This window comes from Piliocolobus tephrosceles, chromosome 18 (assembly GCF_002776525.5).
Source record: "Piliocolobus tephrosceles isolate RC106 chromosome 18, ASM277652v3, whole genome shotgun sequence".
Taxonomy (NCBI): domain Eukaryota; kingdom Metazoa; phylum Chordata; class Mammalia; order Primates; family Cercopithecidae; genus Piliocolobus; species Piliocolobus tephrosceles.
In genome coordinates this window covers 32,306,754-32,327,289 of record NC_045451.1, presented here as the reverse complement: position 1 = coordinate 32,327,289, position 20,536 = coordinate 32,306,754, and the positions used below count along the sequence as shown (strand labels likewise).

At 44.0% G+C, this 20,536-nt stretch overlaps 1 protein-coding gene across 1 annotated transcript in view; it reads right to left on the bottom strand.

The window, feature by feature from the left end:
* Positions 1 to 20,536, bottom strand: part of MYO5B (myosin VB) — a 390,702-nt gene that overhangs the window by 112,587 nt on the left and 257,579 nt on the right. The window contains exons 15-16 of the mRNA XM_023207571.2: positions 9,665 to 9,817; positions 8,678 to 8,775 (exon numbers count right to left, since the gene is read on the bottom strand). Of these exons, the coding sequence (XP_023063339.1) occupies positions 8,678 to 8,775; positions 9,665 to 9,817 (251 nt within the window). The remainder of the gene's footprint in view (positions 1 to 8,677; positions 8,776 to 9,664; positions 9,818 to 20,536) is intronic.

Here is a 20,536-nt window from a genome sequence, read left to right as displayed (position 1 = left end):
TCCAAGAGCTGGTTTTTTGAAAAGATCAACAAAATTGATAGACTGCTAGCAAAACTAATAAAGAGGAAAAGAGAGAAGAATCAAATAGTCACAATAAAAAATGATAAAGGGAATATCACCCCTGACCCCACAGAAATACAAACTACCATCAGAGAATACTATAAACACCTCTATGCAAATAAACTAGAAAACCTAGAAGAAATGGATAATTTCCTGGACATATACACACTCCCAAGACTAAACAAGGAAGAAGCTGAATCCCTGAATAGACCAATAACAGGCTCTGAAATTGAGGCAATAATGAATAGCCTACCAACCAAAAAAAGTCCAGGACCAGACGGATTCACAGCCGAATTCTATCAGAGGCACAAGGAGGAGCTGGTACCATTCCTTCAGAAACTATTCCAATCAATAGAAAAAGAGGGAATCCTCCCTAACTCATTTTATGAGGCCAGCATCAACCTGATACCAATGCCTGGCAGAGACACACACACACAAAAAAGAGAATTTTAGACCAATATCCCTGATGAACATCGATGCAAAAATCCTAATAAAATACTGGCAAACCGGATTCAGCAGCACATCACAAAGCTTATCCACCATGATCAAGTGGGCTTCATCCCTGGGATGCAAGGCTGGTTCAATATATGCAAATCAATAAACATAATCCAGCATATAAACAGAACCAAAGACAAAAACCACATGATTATCTTAATAGATGCAGAAAAGGCCTCTGACAAAATTCAACAGCCCTTCATGCTAAAAACTCTCAATAAATTTGGTATTAATGGAATGTATCTCAAAATAATAAGAGTTATTTACGACAAACCCACAGCCAATATCATCCTGAATGGGCAAAAACTGGAAGCATTCCCCTGGAAAACAGGCATAAGACAGGGATGCCCTCTCTCACCACTCCTATTCAATATAGTGTCGGAAGTTCTGGCCAGGGCAATCAGGCAAGAGAAAGAAATAAAGTGTATTCAATTAGGAGGAGAGGAAGTCAAATAGTCCCTGTTTGCAGATGATATGATTGTGTATCTAGAAAACCCCGTCATCTCAGCCCAAAATCTCCTTAAGCTAATAAGCAACTTCAGCAAAGTCTCAGGATACAAAATTGATCTGCAAAAATCACAAGCATTCTTATACAATAATAACAGACAAACGGATAGCCAAATCCTGAGTGCACTCCCATTCACAATTGCTTCAAAGAGAATAAAATACCTAGGAATCCAACTTACAAGGGATGTGAAGGACCTCTTCAAGGAGAACTACAAACCACTGCTCAGTGAAATAAAAGAGGACACAAACAAATGGAAGAACATTCCATGCTCATGGATCAGAATAATCAATTTCATGAAAATGGCCATACTGCCCAAGGTAATTTATAGATTCAATGCCATCCCCATTAAGCTACCAATGACTTTCTTCACAGAATTGGAAAAAAGTACTTTAAAGTTCATATGCAATCAAAAAGAGTCTGCATTGCCAAGACAATCCTAAGCCAAAAGAACAAAGCTGGAGGCATCACGCTACCTGACTTCAAACTATACTACAAGGCTACAGTAACCAAAACAGCATGGTACTGGTACCAAAACAGAGATATAGACCAGTGGAACAGAACAGAGCCCTCAGAAATAATACCACATATCTACAACCATCTGATCTTTGACAAACCTGACAAAAACAAGAAACGGGGAAAGGATTCTCTATTTAATAAATGGTGCTGGGAAAATTGGCTAGCCATATGCAGAAAGCTGAAACTGGATCCCTTCCTTACACATTATACAAAAATTAATTCAAGATGGATTAAAGACTTAAATGTTCGACCTAAAACCATAAAAACTCTAGAAGAAAACCTAGGCAATACCATTCAGGATATAGGCTTGGGCAAGGACTTCATGTCTAAAACACTGAAAGCAATGGCAACAAAAGCCAGAATTGACAAATGGGATCTAATTAAACTAAAGAGCTTCTGCACAGCAAAAGAAACTACCATCAGAGTGAACAGGCAACCTACAGAATGGGAGAAAATTTTTGCAATCTACTCATCTCACAAAGGGCTAATATCCATAATCTACAAAGAACTCAAACAAATTTACAAGAAAAAAACAAACAACCCCATCAAAAAGTGGGCAAAGGATATGAACAGACACTTCTCAAAAGAAGACATTTATGCAGCCAACAGACACATGAAAAAATGCTCATCATCACTGGCCATCAGAGAAATGCAAATCAAAACCACAATGAGATTCCATCTCACACCAGTTAGAATAGCAATCATTAAATAGTCAGGAAACAACAGATGCTGGAGGGGATGTGGAGAAATAGGAACACTTTGACACTATTGGTGGGACTGTAAACTGGTTCAACCATTGTGGAAGATAGTGTGGCAATTCCTCAAGGATCTGGTACTAGAAATACCACTTGACTCAGCCATCCCATTACTGAGTATATACCCCAAGGATTATAAATCATGCTGCTATAAAGACACATGCACACATATGTTTACTGCGGCACTATTCACAATAGCAAAGACTTGGAACCGATCCAAATGTCCACCAGTGACAGACTGGATTAAGAAAATGTGGCACATATATACCATGGAATACTATGCAGCCATAAAAAAGGACGAGTTGATGGCATTTGTAGGGACATGGATGCAGTTAGAAACCATCATTCTCAGTAAACTATAGCAAGAACAGAAAACCAAACACCACATGTTCTCACTCATAGGTGGGAATTGAGCAATGAGAACACTTGGACACAGGAAGGGGAACATCACACACCGGGACCTGTTTGTGCGTTACGGGGAGCGGGAAGGGATAGCATTAGGAGAGATATCTAACGTAAATGACGAGTTAATGGGTGCAGCACATATATGTATACATATGAAACAACCCAGCACGTTGTGCACATGTACCCTAGAACATAAAGCATAATTTAGAAAACATGCCAAACGAAGCCAGAGCAATTGTCTGAGGTTGTTAAACACAAATTATAAAAACTAATAAGAAGGGCCGGGCATAGTGGCTCACGCCTGTAATCCCAGCATTTTGGGAGGCCGAGGCGGGCAGACCATGAGGTCAGGAGATTGAGACCATCCTTGCTAACATGGTGAAACCCCGTCTCTACTAAAAATATAAAAAAGTTAGCCAGGTGTGGTGGTGGACGCCTGTAGTCCCAGCTACTTGGGAGGCTGAGGCAGGAGAACAGAGTGAACCCAGGAGGCAGAGGTTGCACTGAGCCGAGATGGCGCCACTGCACTCCAGCCTGGGTGACAGAGCGAGACTCCATCTCGAGAAAAACAACAACAACAACAACAAAAACTAATAAGAAAAAAAGAGAAGCCAGAGAGCAAGACATCACCGTTTTCTAGGGTAAGCAGGGAGTCTTCATTGAGAAATAATTAAGGTAACCTAGAATTAATCACTATTTTTAATTTGCTAAGATTACTGCTCCACTCCATGAGAAGGGATGAGGAACAAATGCTCCCTTTCCTTCTGACTGTCCTGCAGCTCAGCTGGAGCCAAGAGCCATGCTTCTTTTCCTCCTTTTACTCTGGGACATGGTGCTTGATAGATGGTGCCCTGGGGTCGCCTGGGCTCAGTGCGCACTTGGCACTGGAAAACAGTGGGCATTTTCCAAGCAACTGATAACTGCAAGATGCCACCTCACGCCAGGCAACACTCTGCATTGCACATCAGCCCTGGGTCTCATCCCATGAGACACCCACGCTTCCCCTCCAGGCTGTGCTCACTGTGGCTTTGTTGCTCCCCTCTGCCCTCCACCTTCTTTCCACACCCAGCTCCTCCATAAAATCTTCCTGACTCCTCCAACTCCAAAAGTCCATGGCACTGAGTACGTGAGGCACAATGGAGCATCCATTTACACAGCTCTGAACAAAACAGTTCCTTCAGAAGACTTCACCTTTTTAACTAGAGCACAACCCCCTTAGTGCAAGGGTCTTACAGAACAGCAGGGAATATGTGCTGAGCACTTCAATGTCTGCCCACCCTCCCTCTCGCTCCCATGCCCCCTGTGGTTGCTTTGCCACAAGAGGAAGCACAGTTCCAGGATCCAAGGGGGTCTTCATCACCAGGGGTGGCAAAGACCAGAGTCATTAGCAGCTGCTCGGCTGCCCGTGACTGCAAGTGATCAGAAGCCTTTGGACTGCAGGCTCCCCTGCTCACAGGCTCTCACTGCTAAAGCTGTCAGCTGGGCCCTGCATCATGAAGGCAGAGCAGACACCCCTGTGCTTTGGAAAAGGCATCCTGTGGTCTGCAGACCACCTCCCCAGGTGCTCTGCCCCTGCCCACAGCAGCCGTGTTCCCCAGGTCAGCCACCAGCTTCTTTCCTCTGCTCAGCATGACCACAGGGTCAAGTTCAGTGCATTGCACACACCGGGGATGGCAGCGTGCTCAGGAGCATCTGGGACCCTTAGGTCCCACGTGAGCTATGGAACCAGCTGGGGGTCCCTTCTTCCAGGACCTCCTACTGTTTCCTCATGGTATTAATAAAGTGAGCAGAAGCTCATTGAGAACCCCATTGTTCCTTAAAAGTACTGCTCCTCCTCCCCATCTGTCCCTTCCCAGTTTCTGCTCAGGTATCCCCACATCATGCTTCTTGACCTCCAGCATCCCAGTTCAGTCCTGTCGAAGGCCCAGGCAATGGCTCACTGAGTGCTGGTCCCCCCACCCCCCACAGCCCAGCATGAGTTCTCGAGGGCAGGGTTGTGGGCCTCGGTTTTCTCTTGGAGTCCCCACATATCGTGCCTAAAGCTGGTGGCCAGAAGGCACCTGGCACAGAGTTTTTGAACTCAGCCTTAACATTCTTCCCTCTTCATGACCAGCTCAGCAAATCCCCTCCCTTCCCCACACCTGTACTGTCCTCCTGTGACGGCAACACTGCTTTCCCCTGTGGTCTGGGACAAAGAACTCTGTGTGGCCTCCGCTCTGCCACTGACAGCTAGTGTTACTTTGGGCAAGACAGTCTCCCTGTTCCTCATTTTCCTCATTTACTCAGCGAGAACTCAACATATCTGCCCAACCAAAAAGCAGTGGTGGCTGTAATGACTATGTTACCAAAAAAAAAAAAAAAAAAAAAAAAAAGAATGCTTTTACAAAAAGCTGAAAGACACTATACAAAGATACTGCCATCATCTTTCCCTGTTCACATACCCCAAGGGGATATGTGAGGCCAGCTGGCCTTCTGTACTTCCTCTCCCCAACAGTAAAGAAAATCCACCGTCAAATGCATCTCTCAATCCGCCTCACTGCATTCACTATTAGATGACTGGGAATGGAAAACCAACCCTCTTTCTATTAAATCTTGGAGGACCATAGCAAGGACAATTAACATAGAAAAATCACCAAAGATATAGAAGGTCACAGTGCTGAAACTGAAGTTCATGCTTTCCTCTCCCAATAGGATTAGCAGACCCTGGAGCCTGCTGGATGTAAACAGAGAATCCCACGGTGTTAGAACCGGGTCCTACCTCCACAATCGCCCACCATGGAATCGATTTCTCCACGGGCTGCAAGCTCCCTACCTGCTTCCCCAGGCTCAGCAGCCTCCTACAGCCACATCTCAGAACTCTGAGACTCCGAGACCTGGACTGGCCTTCAGAAAACCAATGACCAGGCCCTCCACTAAGCGTTCCCAGGTTATGACACCTGCCCCAGGCTACTGCTGCTTTAGATACTTCATCTCTCTCTTGCCTCTGCCCTGTCAGCACTTTCACAGAGCCACTGACAGCCACTTCTGTGGCATGGCCAGCTACTCGTGACAGACAATTCCTTAAGCATGGGGGACATGTCTTACTGTCATTCCACCTGTTCTAGCCCAGTACCTAGTAAGAGGTATGATAGATGTTTCTTGAATGAAGAAAGCAGAAGAAAAAGACTTTAGTATAGGCCATGCTATCAAAGCATTTAATGTGGGACAGGAGTTCTCAACTGGAAGCAATTTTGTTCCCAAGGGAACGTTTGGCAATGTCTAAAAACATTTTTAGCTGTCACAATGGTGGGATGCTTATAGCATCTAGTGAGTAGAGGCCAAGGATGCTTCCCAACATCCTGTGATGCACAGGATAGCACCCCTTGCCCTAACAAAGACTTCTCTGACCCAATATGTCAATGCTGCTGAGGCTGAGCAACTCTGATTACAGGAAATGGATGGAGAGACACAGAAACTTCCTTCTAGGATGATGTAACTAATAACTGTCATCATATACATGTGTATACTCTTATGAATAATTCCTATTCAGATTCTTTCATCAGGGTATTTTTATTTATTTATTTATTTATTTATTTATTTATTTATTTATTTATTTAATTTATTTATTTATATTTTGAGAGACAGTCTTGCTCTGTCACCCAGACTGGAGTGCAGTGATATAATCATAGCTCACTGCAGCCTCAAACTCCTGGGCTCGAGCAATTCTCCTGCCTCAGCCTCTGGAGTAGCTGGGATTATAGGCATGGACCACCAAGCCCAGCTAATTTTAAAATATTTTGTAGAGGTTGGGTCTCGCTATATTGCCCAGGCCACTCTCAAACTCCTTGCCTCAAGTGATCCTCCTGCCTTGGCCTCTCAAAGCACTGCCATTACAGGCATGAGTCACCACACCAGGCCCTCACCAGAATTAACAGGTAAGGAAATGAGACAGAGAGAGTAAAAGACTAGCTTGTAATTGGCCAAATCAGCAGTGAGCTCAAACTAGAATCCAGGTTTCATGACATGGTCAGTATTCCTCCCCCCTTCTCTTTGTATTGGGAGAAAGATTTTGGTTCTGAAGGCAAGGGCGAGTCTTAGAAAAATGGGACCTCAGGACTAGAAAGTCCCTAGTGTCTTCCGTCATTTGAGAGGGGAGACCCAGCAGAGTATCTGTCCCACAGCAGGGCCACGCTCTGATGAGGGAAGGGCCCAAGGCCACAGCTGGTCTGGCCCAGCTGGTATAGAGCCCTCATCTCCTCTCCCCTGGACCCGGCACACTGCTCTGCCCTTCACACAGAATCTGAGTCTTTCACACATGCTACGCTTCTAACAGCCTCTTCTCTTCTGGAGTCTGCCAGTAAACAGAGCCACCCGGGGGAATTCCTAAGCATGTCTCAGAGACTTGGAGGAAGGGAAGAGCAAGCAAGCAGCACACTGCAAAGAAAACTGAAAACATTCTGTCTCCTTAACCTTTTCCACACAGAGCCCATCTGAATGGAAGCCAAGCTTTATTAAATGACAGGAGTGTAGAAGGCAGTTCAGATATTCAGTCTGAGAGCCAAAATTGCCAAAGTAAGTTATTTCACAGAAAGAAATTATACTAGGCCCGAAACAGAAATCATGGGGGAGGAAAGATGGGAATAAGGTGCTTTAAAAATTTAAAAATATATCTCCTCTGGCCAGAGGGAACAGCATGAGTGAAGGCCCAGAGTAATAGCAGAAGAGGCTGCAGAGCTGAGTAAGAGGCTGTTTTTTAAAGGTTTAAGGTAGTTTATCAGGCAAGAAAAGAGGATTTGGAACAAGCTGAATAAGGAAGAGAAAAGGGAGACCAGGGTGAAGAACTTGCAGGGAGACTTCATGCGACTTTGACATCTGTTAGACTGGGAAGTGAAGGAGACGGAAGAATCAATGGTTAAACCATGCTATATGGTGGCCACTAGCACCGCTGGGTATCCAAAATTAATTAAAATGAATTAAAATTCAGAATTCAGTTCCTCACTCCCACTAGGCATGTTTCAAGCACTCAATAGCCACATGTGACAAGCGGATAAGGCAGATGACACGCTGGATAAGGCAGATGACAGCACATACCCATCATCACAGGGACTCCCCCTGCACAGCAGGTTAGAGAGACTCTCAGGCTTCTAGTCTGGGAGATCAGGCCTGGTGGGTGGAGGAGATATCAGGAAATGTTATGCCTCTTACTACAACAGAGACCAATGAAAGAGGAACCATTCTTGGGGGGTGGCAGGAGATGAAGAGTGTGGTCTCAGACATGCTGAAGGCAAGGTGGATAATGAAGCTGTAGTAGCCTTGCACAAACACTTGTCTGGAATTTAGTAGAAACCAAGATGTACAAAGATCATTAAGAGTTCTACAGGTTAGGGTGAGGTCAGCCACAGGAGCATGGACAGAACTGGAACAAAGTTTCAAGGTCAAGGTAGAAGCAAAAGTTGGATCAGAGTAGGTTGAGGAGTGAGGAAAAGGGGAGCAAATGTGGATAATTCTGGAAGCTCAGCAGCAGAGGGTAATGTGAGAAACAGCACCATGTTCATGTTCTGTTGTTCGACACATAATGTGAAGTCTTGATTCTTCGACACAAGAAAAGCCTTTCCTGACTACTCCAGCAACCTTTCCAAGTCTGAATTTAACACTTGCTGTGAGATGTACTCATGGCTACATTTAACATTCTCTATTTGATTCACATTCCTGACCACCACTGTAAGCTGCATGGGATTGGGGAACTCCATTTTTTCTCTTGAGACCTCCTGGACAGCAGACAGGTGGCACTCAGCAAGTGTCTGTCAGCCTGTCTGCTGCAGGTAAGCTGTCTGGGGAGCGTAAGTCCAGTTAGTCATCATGCTGAAGGCCACAGATCCCCAGGCAAGGCCTGGCCCACCCTGTTCCACTTGAACCTCTAAGGCTGGGCTGGACAGGCTAATGCCCAGCAGGCACTTACTGAAAGGGGAGCTTCTCATCATTGGGCTTGATGCAGCGGACGTAGTGAGGGGTCGTGGCATTCAGGGTCTCCATGAGCAGATGCAGGGAGGTACGGAACTAGAGAGACAAAAGCCAGTGCTTGGTTATTTTTAACAAGTTGTGGATGTATGAGAAAGAAAAACTCATATATGGGTGGTGGTAGTTATTGTTACTATTATGTTATTAATCCAGAAGGATGGGAGAAATTTCAGAGACCTGGGGTAAGATTCCAGCTCTGATGCTGCTATCTTGGCTGTGACCAAAATCAAGTCCTTCCTATTTAAGGGTTCCTCAAATTACACGGGGGAGAGACTGTCTCCTAATGTGCCTAACTCCCTGTGCTGTGGATCAAATAAGATGAAAGGTGGGCAAATACTGTATGAGAGAGTTGCTCACTGTGCACTGGAAGCCTGCTCTTCCTAAACCTGAGGGCCTGGGGCCCTGACACCCGATGCCCAGGCATCCTGGACATAATCTGTTACACTAAATGTCCAGAATGGCAAATTCATAGGAATAAATGTTAGGTGGTGGCTGCCAGGGACTTGGCAAGCATTCTCTTCTCTCCAGAGACATATTGGGCAGAACAGCCACAGAGACCCCACAGCAGGAGAAGTTGCTTTTGGTCTCCTGATCCACAGCTTTAAGCCTCCCCTCTAACCTATACATTCCAGGCCCTCCTGTCTCCCACACTGGGTGTCTGTGGCCCTGCGGCACAGCCCCACCACAGGTGTTAACATCCTTATGGAAGCTACGGTCGGCCCCTTCCCTCCTCCCTCTGTTAGTTCCCTGTGGTGAAGGCTTTGGAGTTTCTTTCTTCTAAGGACACAAGATTGAGCTGGGTGGCTGAGGCTACTGACGTCAAGGCCGCTATGATGGCCTCCCTCTCACCCTGCCGCCATCCTTCATCTACAGAGAGGCCAGCCCTGCAACGTGCGCCTGGGCCCAGAGCTCTTGGTCTGGGGCTGACCTGGTGGCCAACGGTTTTCTTGTGCTCCTTGTTGGAGGCTTTCATGGGGGGTCTGGCAGAACGGACGCTGATCTTCGAAGATGGCCCCTTCCCAGAGGTGGTGGCAGGAACAGGGTCCTTGTCATCATGAAACAAGTCAGCCACTAGTGGGAACTAGAAACAATCACAGAAAGAATGATGAAAATGAGATCTCCTGCACCTTATATGTTTCCTCTCAAAGCTGCTTTTCAATATATACCTGAGAACTGAAAACACATGTCCACCCCAAAACCCACACACCAACGTGCACAGCAGCGTTACTCTCAAGGGCCACAAAGTAGGAACAACCCAAATATCAACTGACCAATGGATAAATAAATGTGGGACCTCCACACAATGGATTATTCAACATTATGAATACATTCAACAATATAAAGAAATGACCTCCTGATCCATGCCACAACATGGACACACCTCGAAAAAATTACACCAAGTGAAAGAAGCCAGACACAAATGATCATATAGTGTGTGATTCCATTTACATGAAATATCCAGGGAACAGAAAGTAGGTTACCGGTTGCCAGGGCTTGGGGGAGAAAGAGGAAGAGGAAGGAGAAGAAGGGAAGAAAGGGAGTGCCTGCTAAGGGGACAGGATTTCTTTATGGAGTAAGAAAAATATTCCCAGACTTACAGTAGTGGTGACTGCATAAATTGGTGAACATACTGAAACATAGTAATTGTGTGCTTCAAAAGGGTGAATTTTATAAGGTATGAATGACAATTCAGTTTTTAAATGGTAGGAAAAAAGTAGTTTTCCATACAATCTTACTCAATCTTCGCCTATAAAGATGGGCAGAACTTCATTTCCTTGTGGTGTGGTAGGAGGTGGCTACGCTTTAATACACCTACGTTTAAGCTCTATTCTTCTACATTATTGCATCTTGTCAAGTTAACTTCCCTGATACCTGTTTTCTCATCAGAATAGGGATAAGCCTATGCCTGTTACATGGGGTTGTTATGAGTACTAAATAAGAGGTTAGTATCTTCATCTGTAACAAGGTGACGATGCAGGTCTTGAATGAGGCGCTGGTGACAGTCCCAGCCATCAGCACGTTCAATCTGACAGAAACACAGTCCTGCCATCATCTCTTGGGGAAGTCAATGCTGGGGCTAGAATAAAGAATTACAGGCTTTTACCACACTCCTGCAGGGGTGGGGGAAAAGGCGGGGGGAAAAGGCGGGGGGAAAGGAACACATAGGCCCCATTCACTAACCCCATTCGCTAACCACTTCCAATCTCAACAGAAGAGAGGCTAAATGCTAGTGCCTCAGATGCTAGGCTCTGCTCCTTCTTGCCTACCCTGCACCCTCTTTAACCCCCATTTAAATGCATGGCTCCCCTCTCCTGCCACTGTGTCTGAACTCCCTAGTCTAGTATCTGAGGGCTCCCTGATCGGATCCCACTCACTCCTCTCAGACAATACCTTGCAAAATCATCCAGCTGGTCCCACACGTTGCTGTCCCACAGGCACAATGCTGTCCCACAGGCACAATGCTCACTACTCCTGCCACTATACCTTTGCTTACTGTGCTATTCTTACCCCTTTCTCTTCTGTACTTAGCCTGAGAGGCCCCTCTTTCAAGGTTGAGCCCTGCCCCTCCTGTGACCCTCTCCCAAAGCATCCATCACTCCTGTCTCTGTCTCCCACAGGCTCTGTGGTGCCCTGGGATGCCCCCCCACCCTGAGGTCTGTGCTGAATCCTGAGCTCTAAACTTGCCGAGACTTCCCTTCCTCTCAAGAACAAGGGCTGGGGAGAGAACTGAATGAGAGAATCCATGTAAGCATGTAGAATAGTGCCCAGTGTGTAGGGCTCAGACATTATCTAGTTTTACTTTTACTAGGGGTTATATATATGAACAATGGTTTTTTTTTTTTTTGAAACAGAGTCTTGCTCTGTTACCAGGCTGGAATGCAGTGGTGCAACCTCCACTTGCTGAAAGCTCTGCCTCCCAGGTTCAAGCGATTCTCTTGCCTCAGCCTCCTGAGTAGCTGGGACTACAGGTGCACACCACCATGCCCAGCTAATTTTTGTATTTTTAGTAGAGACAGGGTTTCACCATGTTGGCCAGAATGCTCTCCATCTCTTGACCTCGTGATCCGCCCACCTTGGCCTTCCAAAGTGCTGGGATTAAAGGCATGAGCCACCATGCCTGGCCTACATGAATGATCCTTCTAAACCACATAAGTACAGATGCTTAAGAAATTGTATTTTTGATCTGAAGAAACAACACAGAATTTTAGATCTGGAACAACTGTAAAGGTCAACTTTCACCTCCATGTGGCAGGTGAGGATATAGGTGACTGGTGAGAAGGAACCTACCGGAATCCTGCTCCAACCTCTGTTCCCTCCACCACCAAGCACAATGGTCAGCACCAGCTCTCAAAGGGCTGCTAGTCAAAGGCTGAGCCTGTGCTAGAACCTCAACCTCTGGATGCCCTGGTCAGAGCTTGTTTCAATATATAAATATAGCCTTGTCATTTAAACCCACAATATCAAGGAAGTAGAGATATAAAAGGGCTTGAGACATAGCCTTGACTTTTGAGGTACTTGCAATAACAATTAAATACATAAGATAACACTTTCATGAAACATTTCTCCAGCTGACATCATCTCCTGAGACTCGTAGGAGATTCAAGCTAAGGCAAGCTACCTACTGAAGAGGCAGCATCATCTTCAGGTCCCATACACTAGTGACAGTTCATGCTCTGGTGATGCTCTGCACTGCCGAGACCTTCAATAAATTAAGCTCCAGCCTAATGGAGTATTTACTGAGCTAAATAAGAGGTTAGTATCTTCATCTGTAACAAGGTGACGATGCAGGCCTTGAATGAGGCGCTGGTACTGGTTGCCAGCTAGGCACTGGCAACACAAAAGTGTTATAGAACAAGCCTAGCCTCTTCTATATCATGGAGCTTATGGTCTAGCACGGAAGTAGAATGCTAATGAAAATAACCCACAATTAAAATCATAATGACAAGAAGATGAATATCCTAAAGGAAATAAACAACAAAGATGCAACTGAATCGGGGTCTGGAATGTGGGAAATGAAGGAAGGATTCTCTTAGGGAGGGAAGTCTGAACTGTAGGACATTGGATGGGGAGGACAGCACATTATGGGGTGGAAGTAACGGCACCTATGAAGTAGCTTTGTGTATTTGGGGGGATTAAGATAAAGTCGGTCAACCTACAATGTACACAGTGAGAAGGAAGTAAGAGGGACCAGCTCATGTCCCTCTTACTTCCTTCTCACTGTGTACATTGTGTGTAACACCTCAGTTAAGAATTCTTATTTTTATCCTAAAAGCAATGGGAAGTCATTAAAGGGTTAAAATAACAGGGGCTAATATTTATTGAGCATGTTAACGATGCCTGACACACATGAACTCCTCCAAGCCTCCCAGTTGGTGTAAGCACCATTGCACTCTATTTTACAGATGAGAAACTGAGACTTAGGGCCCAAGATCACAGAGCTGTAAGTAGCAAAGTCAGGATGTGAACCCAGACGGCCTGGCTCCAGAGTCCAAGCAACAATACACCACAGAGTGGCAATGACTAGAACCAGAGATGGCAGTTCTTTCTAAACAGATCGCTGGCTGCAACATAAGGAAGAGCCCATTGCACGTGAAGCCCTGTCCTGGGTGCCTAGAGGAGTCAAGAGAGACCAGGGAGACCAGAAGAGCTTACAACCTAGCAGGGAGCTCAGAAGTAATGAGGTATAGCAGGAAGGGCATGGGACTGGGTCAGGAGACCTGAACTTTAGATATGACCCTGCAACTTGATAGCCGTGTGGCCCATGGCAAACTCTCAGGCTTACTAGATCTTAACTTGCTCATCTATAAAAATGGAAGAGCTGACCAGACGATTCCTTTAAGTCACTCCCTGACCTGGACTCCTGCATTTTCTTATACTCGAATCACTCCATCCCCTGGCTTCTATCCACCAAGCACACAGCTATGTTCAAGCTTCTCTGCTGCTTCAAACCCCTCCCTGCTCAGCCTGTCTCTCCTCTCACTTTACCACCGATTACCCCGAGCAAGGCGTCCATAGATGGATATCACCCTCTATACCGCTCCTCCTCAAACCTGCCTCCACCAGATGGCCTCCTCCCCGTGCTGCTGAAATGTGCCTTGAGAACAACTCCAGCGCTCATCAAGTCCAATGGCTAGAAGTGGTGTGGTTTCATTTTTGATCCTACTCAACCTCTTCAAAGCCCTCCGCGCCACTGGCCCTCGCCTCCTTGTAAAGGTCCCTTCTTGAGACTTAGCAGTTCTGCTTCCTCCAATCTTCTCCCTGCCCAACTCCCTTCTCAGAACCTCCCATGGGGCTTTTTCCTACACTTCCCTCCTTTGCATTGCCATTTTCCAGAGCCTCATCCTCACCACTGACCTCAGTCCCTGGGGACAGTCTCCCTCAGGCCATGGCTCCAACTATCCCTCCCAGATCCTGCCACTCCAGTCTGGATGTTTTCCTGTTACTATAATCCACAATTCCAGCTCGCTCTTCTTCCCTCTAGGTGTTCCACTGGGAACTCCGAATTCAATACAGCCCAAACCACCTTCACCCACTGACTTCCTAGATTTAGGCTACGATCCTGCCCTCGCCCTACTTCCTATATTTCAATCAAGTACACAGTCCTTTTTTTCATTAATGAAGAGTCTGCTTCTCCAGCTCAGGACTACTCAGCTCTCTCCTGGATCACTACAGTCACCAAAAGTGTGAGGGTGTACCTCCGGGCACGCCTTCACCCAAACACATTCCACCCAACAGCCAGAGTTTTCTCTGGATGCAAACCTTATCCAGCAGCCACATGTTAAAGGCCCATTTGTTTGTCCTCACTGTCTACGGCAGAAAGCCACAGATGAACAGTATTCAAGTGAACTAAACACTGACAGTGGCAGGAACAGAATGGGGCGGGAGAGGAGGGGAGGAGAGGAGAGCCGGGCCTGGGGGCTCCATGGACCAGTGCCAGAGAGCCAAGACACAGGTAAGAAAGGACAAAGTGGCCCAGTCAGACTGGTGCTGAGAAAGTTCCATGGGGAAATAATGGAAGGCTAGAGGCAGGTTCACGTTTTGAAGATGTCATTGTGATTCATGCCAATCTGTCACAGCAAAGCAAAACACTGGCATATTAAATGATTCTAATTCATATACTTTCTGAAGTGAATTTTCAAGATGTTTGAGACATGGGTAGAAGTTAACAATCTGCATAACTATACTACTGGATGGTGGGGAGGGGGTCAAATTTACAGAAATCATTCATAGTGGCTTTTACTGTGAAAAAATATATTAAACCCTAAGGTCAGTAACAGGTACAGATTGAGTAACCCTTATTCAAAATGCCTGAGACCAGAAGTGTTTCAGATTTTGGAGAATTTACATTATACTTACTGGTTGAGCATCCCTAATCTGAAAACCCAAAATCCAAAATACTCCATTGAGCATTTCCTCCCATCCATGTACTAACGAGGCCTGACCCTGCTTAGCTTCCGAGATCAGACAAGACCAGGCACACTCAGGGTGCTATGACCACAGATGTTATTTCCTTTGAGTGTCATGTGGTGCTCAAAAAGTTTCAAATTTTAGAGCATTCTCGATTTGGGATGCTTGATCTGTATGAAAAAATCACACTAGGAACCTGGAAATCAGAACCACCAATAGGAGGATTTTAAGATTTCAGTCCCTTTCTCCTGCTTCCATTAGAAAGGCTATGTGTGCTTTTAGTTTTATATATTGAAAAGGGAATTTGTCACTTAAGAAGAGAAAGTAAAAACTGTCCAAGGCAGATTTGTACCTAAGCTGGCACCATGCTATAATCTTGATACAAACATAATCAAGGTTTAGTCTGAAGAATTTGTACGTTATTTTAAAAGCTGGGTTTTCATTTAGGTTCCTGCTATTGAGACTGCATTTGGTAGTGGTAGAATCTGGGATTTAGAGGAAGATGGCTGTGTTGGAATATTAGTTCTCAAAAGGAAGAGTAGTATGCTTCGTATTCTATTCAAAATTTGTTTTATAAACTCAATGAACATAGAAAGAGATCTAGTTTGATGACAGGACTGAAAGACTAAGAGATACCACGTTCAACGCTGGGCTGCAGACAACCGCAAAAGACCCAAGCAAGAAATACAAATTACTGACCCCATCCACACCCATTCCTTAAGAAGATTAGGCTAGGTAAAGATACCTCACCCGAGGAGTGTCCCAACTCTACACAAGCTCGGAGTCACAGTGAAAAGTAGTCACCAAGCTCTTACTTGACAAAGGACCCATACAAAGGATCACATTTCTGAGTGAAAGGGAGAAGTTTTTAAATTTTTATTTTTTAATTGACACATAGTAACTGTACATATATAGGGTACCTAGTAATGTTTTGACATATATAGTGTATAGGGATCAGATCAGGGCAACTGACGAACTCCAATTATGTGTTTAGAGCTATTAAGCAGTCTGTTTGTAAGCTGACTGAGCAGTAAGAGAGCTGCCACAATTTACCTTAGGGCAGCCACCCGGGCATTTCTCACAATTTTCCCCCTTCAAACTCAAACGCTTAAGGAAGGACCTCCAGACAAACCAACACTTTGCTGTCACTTGTTTAAAACCTGTACATAGGGACTGGCTTTGGCATTCTCTGCTATTCATTTCTATATATAGATTTTAAAAGCCCAGGGCAAATTGAAAAGGGACTAAGAAGCAAGAAAAGACTTTCTAAAGGCCATTTGGCAGTTTAGAAAAAGTCAATTACAGCTGACACATAGCTGTTACCTTGGAAATCACACCTACTCCTTTGTGTATATAAGAATATAAAAGATATTTCCTGTGAAACAGACACATAAAGCTAAAATAAGACTCAGTATAAGAACAGTTTGATTGGGGTCTCTTCCCCAGAATCTTTAAAAAAAAAAAATCTATGGCTGTAAACATAATAAACACATTTTCCTTTCAATCAATTCTTTTTACATGACTAATGGTACCCTTTGGAGGGAAAAATCTCTGACATTTAGATGAATATTTTAAAAGGGTTTTAAATAGGCTTTGGAGGAAATGTCTCAGTACTTCACTTGGTTTGGAAGACAACATAGATTCTTCTGTATTATAAAGGAGACGATATTGTTTTGTCAACTAAAAAGTTATCCTACATCGTGTCCGGCTTGGTTTAAGTATTGCTAGAAGCTTTTCAAATACCAGCACATCTTAAACAGGAAGCACTCAAAGCACATTTGAGAACATTTTGTAGTATGTTTATTATCTCAAGCTCCTAGCTCCTATACAGAAAATAAGTTTAAAAATTAAAAGTAAACATAAGATTTTTAAAAAGCAAACTTGTTTGGTCAAAACAAGGTATGTGTGTATAACTTTTAAAAAACACATCAGCATGGAAAGCAATGGATACGTGTGCTTGTCATTCCTTGACAAGCCGAAGTCAAGCCATAAGCAGCAGGAAGGAGAAGCGGAGTGAACACCTGGGACTTGTCTGAGCTGTTCCTGTGCTGTAATTTGGGTACCAACACGACTAAGGTTCAGTCCAGTGAATTTGTATTTTATTTTAAAATCTAGGTTTTAATTGTAGGTTCCTGTCACTGAGACTGCATTTGGAAGTGGTAGGATCTCTGAGATTCAGACGGGGATGAGTATGTTGGAATATTAATTCTGGGAAGGAGGTGTAGGGTTCATGAACTCAGGGTAGGTGACTTTGGGTCAAGGTGGCCTCTGGACCACATGCATCTCAAGATCTCTTATGCTGGGATAGAGTGGAAAGATGGCATCGGGATGTCTGCCCCATAGCCCAGAAACGCTGCCCAATACACCCTCACTGCCCAGCACATGCTGGCATAAACACGTGACCCACAGCTTGTCCCTCTGACCTATGTGTAGTGGTGGTCAGGAATAGGAAATCTTCAGAGGAAAAACATTCTCCTTTTAAAGTGCTCTTTTTTTCCTGGTTGATAAATTATTCCTTTTCACAATAAATAAAAACTGGAAGGGAAAACCTCCATCCTTTAGTATTTGAAGCAAATGAGTCTGTTAATAACTTGAAGTCATGTTTTAAAGAGGCATTTCCTAAGTCTCTATTTATAGCTCTGATAGCTGAGAAAGCAATTAACCCCGGTGTGTGATGTTCCCCTTCCCGAGTCCAAGTGATCTCATTGTTCAGTTCCCACCTATGAGTGAGAACATGCGGTGTTTGGTTTTCTCTTCTTGTGATACTTTGCTAAGAATGATGGTTTCCAGCTGCATCCATGTCCCTACAAAGGATGCAAACTCATCCTTTTTTATGGCTGCATAGTATTCCATGGTGTATATGTGCCACATTTTCTTAATCCAGTCTGTCACTGATGGACATTTGGGTTGATTCCAAGTCTTTGCTATTGTGAATAGTGCCGCAATAAACATACGTGTGCATGTGTCTTTATAGCAGCATGATTTTTAATCCTTTGGGTATATACCCAGTAGTGGGATGGCTGGGTCATATGGTACATCTACTTCTAGATCCTTGAGGAATTGCCATACTCTTTTCCATAATGGTTGAACTAGTTTATAATCCCACCAACAGTGTAAAAGTGTTCCTATTTCTCCACATCCTCTCCAGCACCTGTTGTTTCCTGACTTTTTAATGATTGCCATTCTAACTGGTGTGAGATGGTATCTCATTGTGGTTTTGATTTGCATTTCTCTGATGGCGAGTGATGATGAGCATTTTTTCATGTGTCTGTTGGCTGTATGAATGTCCTCTTTTGAGAAATGTCTGTTCATATCCTTTCCCCACTTTTTGAATGGGGTTGTTTGTTTTTTTCTTGTAAATTTGTTTGAGTTCTTTGTAGGTTGTGGATATCAGCCCTTTGTCAGATGGGTAGATTGCAAAAATTTTCTCCCATTCTGTAGGTTGCCTGTTCACTCTGATGGTAGTTTCTTTTGCTGTGCAGAAGCTCTTTAGTTTAATTAGATCCCATTTGTCTATTCTGCCTTTTGTTGCCGTTGCTTTTGGTGTTTTAGACATGAAGTCCTTGCCCATGCCTATGTCCTGAATGGTACTACCTAGGTTTTCTTCTAGGGTTTTTATGGTATTAGGTCTAACATTTAAGTCTCTAATCCATCTTGAATTAATTTTCGTATAAGGAGTAAGGAAAGGATCCAGTTTCAGCTTTCTACTTATGGCTAGCCAATTTTCCCAGCACCATTTATTAAATAGGGAATCCTTTCCCCATTTCTTGTTTCTCTCAGGTTTGTCAAAGATCAGATGGCTGTAGATGTGTGGTATTATTTCTGGGGACTCTGTTCTGTTCCAATGGTCTATATCTCTGTTTTGGTACCAGTACCATGCTGTTTTGGTTACTGTAGCCTTGTAGTATAGTTTGAAGTCAGGTAGCGTGATGCCTCCAGCTTTGTTCTTTTGACTTAGGATTGTCTTGGCAATGCGGGCTCTTTTTTGGTTCCATATGAACTTTAAAGCAGTTTTTTTCCAATTCTGTGAAGAAACTCATAGGTAGCTTGATGGGATGGCATTGAATCTGTAAATAACCTTGGGCAGTATGGCCATTTTCACGATATTGATTCTTCCTATCCATGAGCATGGTATGTTCTTCCATTTGTTTGTGTCCTCTTTTTATTTCACTGAGCAGTGGTTTGTAGTTCTCCTTGAAGAGGTCCTTCACATCCCTTGTAAGTTGGATTCCTAGGTATTTTATTCTCTTTGAAGTAATTGTGAATGGAAGTTCATTCATGATTTGGCTCTCTGTTTGTCTGTTACTGGTGTATAAGAATGCTTGTGATTTTTGCACATTAATTTTGTATCCTGAGACTTTGCTAAAGTTGCTTATCAGCTTAAGGAGATTTTGGGCTGAGACAATGGGGTTTTCTAAATATACAATCATGTCATCTGCAAACAGGGACAATTTGACTTCTTCTTTTCCTAACTGAATACCCCTGATTTCTTTCTCTTGCCTGATTGCCCTAGCCAGAACTTCCAACACTCTGTTGAATAGGAGTAGTGAGAGAGGGCATCCCTGTCTTGTGCCAGTTTTCAAAGGGAATTTTTCCAGTTTTTGCCCATTCAGTATGATATTGGCTGTGGGTTTGTCATAAATAGCTCTTATTATTTTGAGATATGTTCCATCAATACCAAATTTATTGAGTGTTTTTAGTATGAAGGGCTGTTGAATTTGGTCAAAAGCCTTTTCTGCATCTATTGAGATAATCATGTAGTTCTTGTCTTTGGTTCTGTTTATATGCTGGATTACGTTTATTGATTTGCGTATGTTGAACCAGCCTTGCATCCCAGGGATGAAGCCCCCTTGATCATGGTGGATAAGCTTTTTGATGTGCTGCTGAATCTGGTTTGCCAGTATTTTATTGAGGATTTTTGCATCAATGTTCATCAGGGATATTGGTCTAAAATTCTTTTTGTTGTGTCTCTGCCAGGCTTTGGTATCAGGATGATGTTGGCCTCATAAAATGAGTTAGGGAGGATTCCCTCTTTTTCTATTGATTGGAATAGTTTCAGAAGGAATGGTACCAGATCCTCCTTGTACCTCTGGTAGAATTCAGCTATGAATCCATCTGGTCCTGGACTTTTTTTGATTGGTAGGCTATTAATTATTGCCTCAATTTCAGAGCCTGCTATTGGTCTATTTAGGGATTCAACTTCTTCCTGGTTTAGTCTTGGAAGAGTGTAAGTGTCCAGAAAATTACCCATTTCTTCTAGATTTTCTAGTTGATTTGCGTAGAGGTGTTTATAGTATTCTCTGATGGTAGTTTGTATTTCTGTGGGGTCGGTGGTGATATCCCCTTTATCATTTTTTATTGCGTCTATTTGATTCCTCTCTCTTTTCTTCTT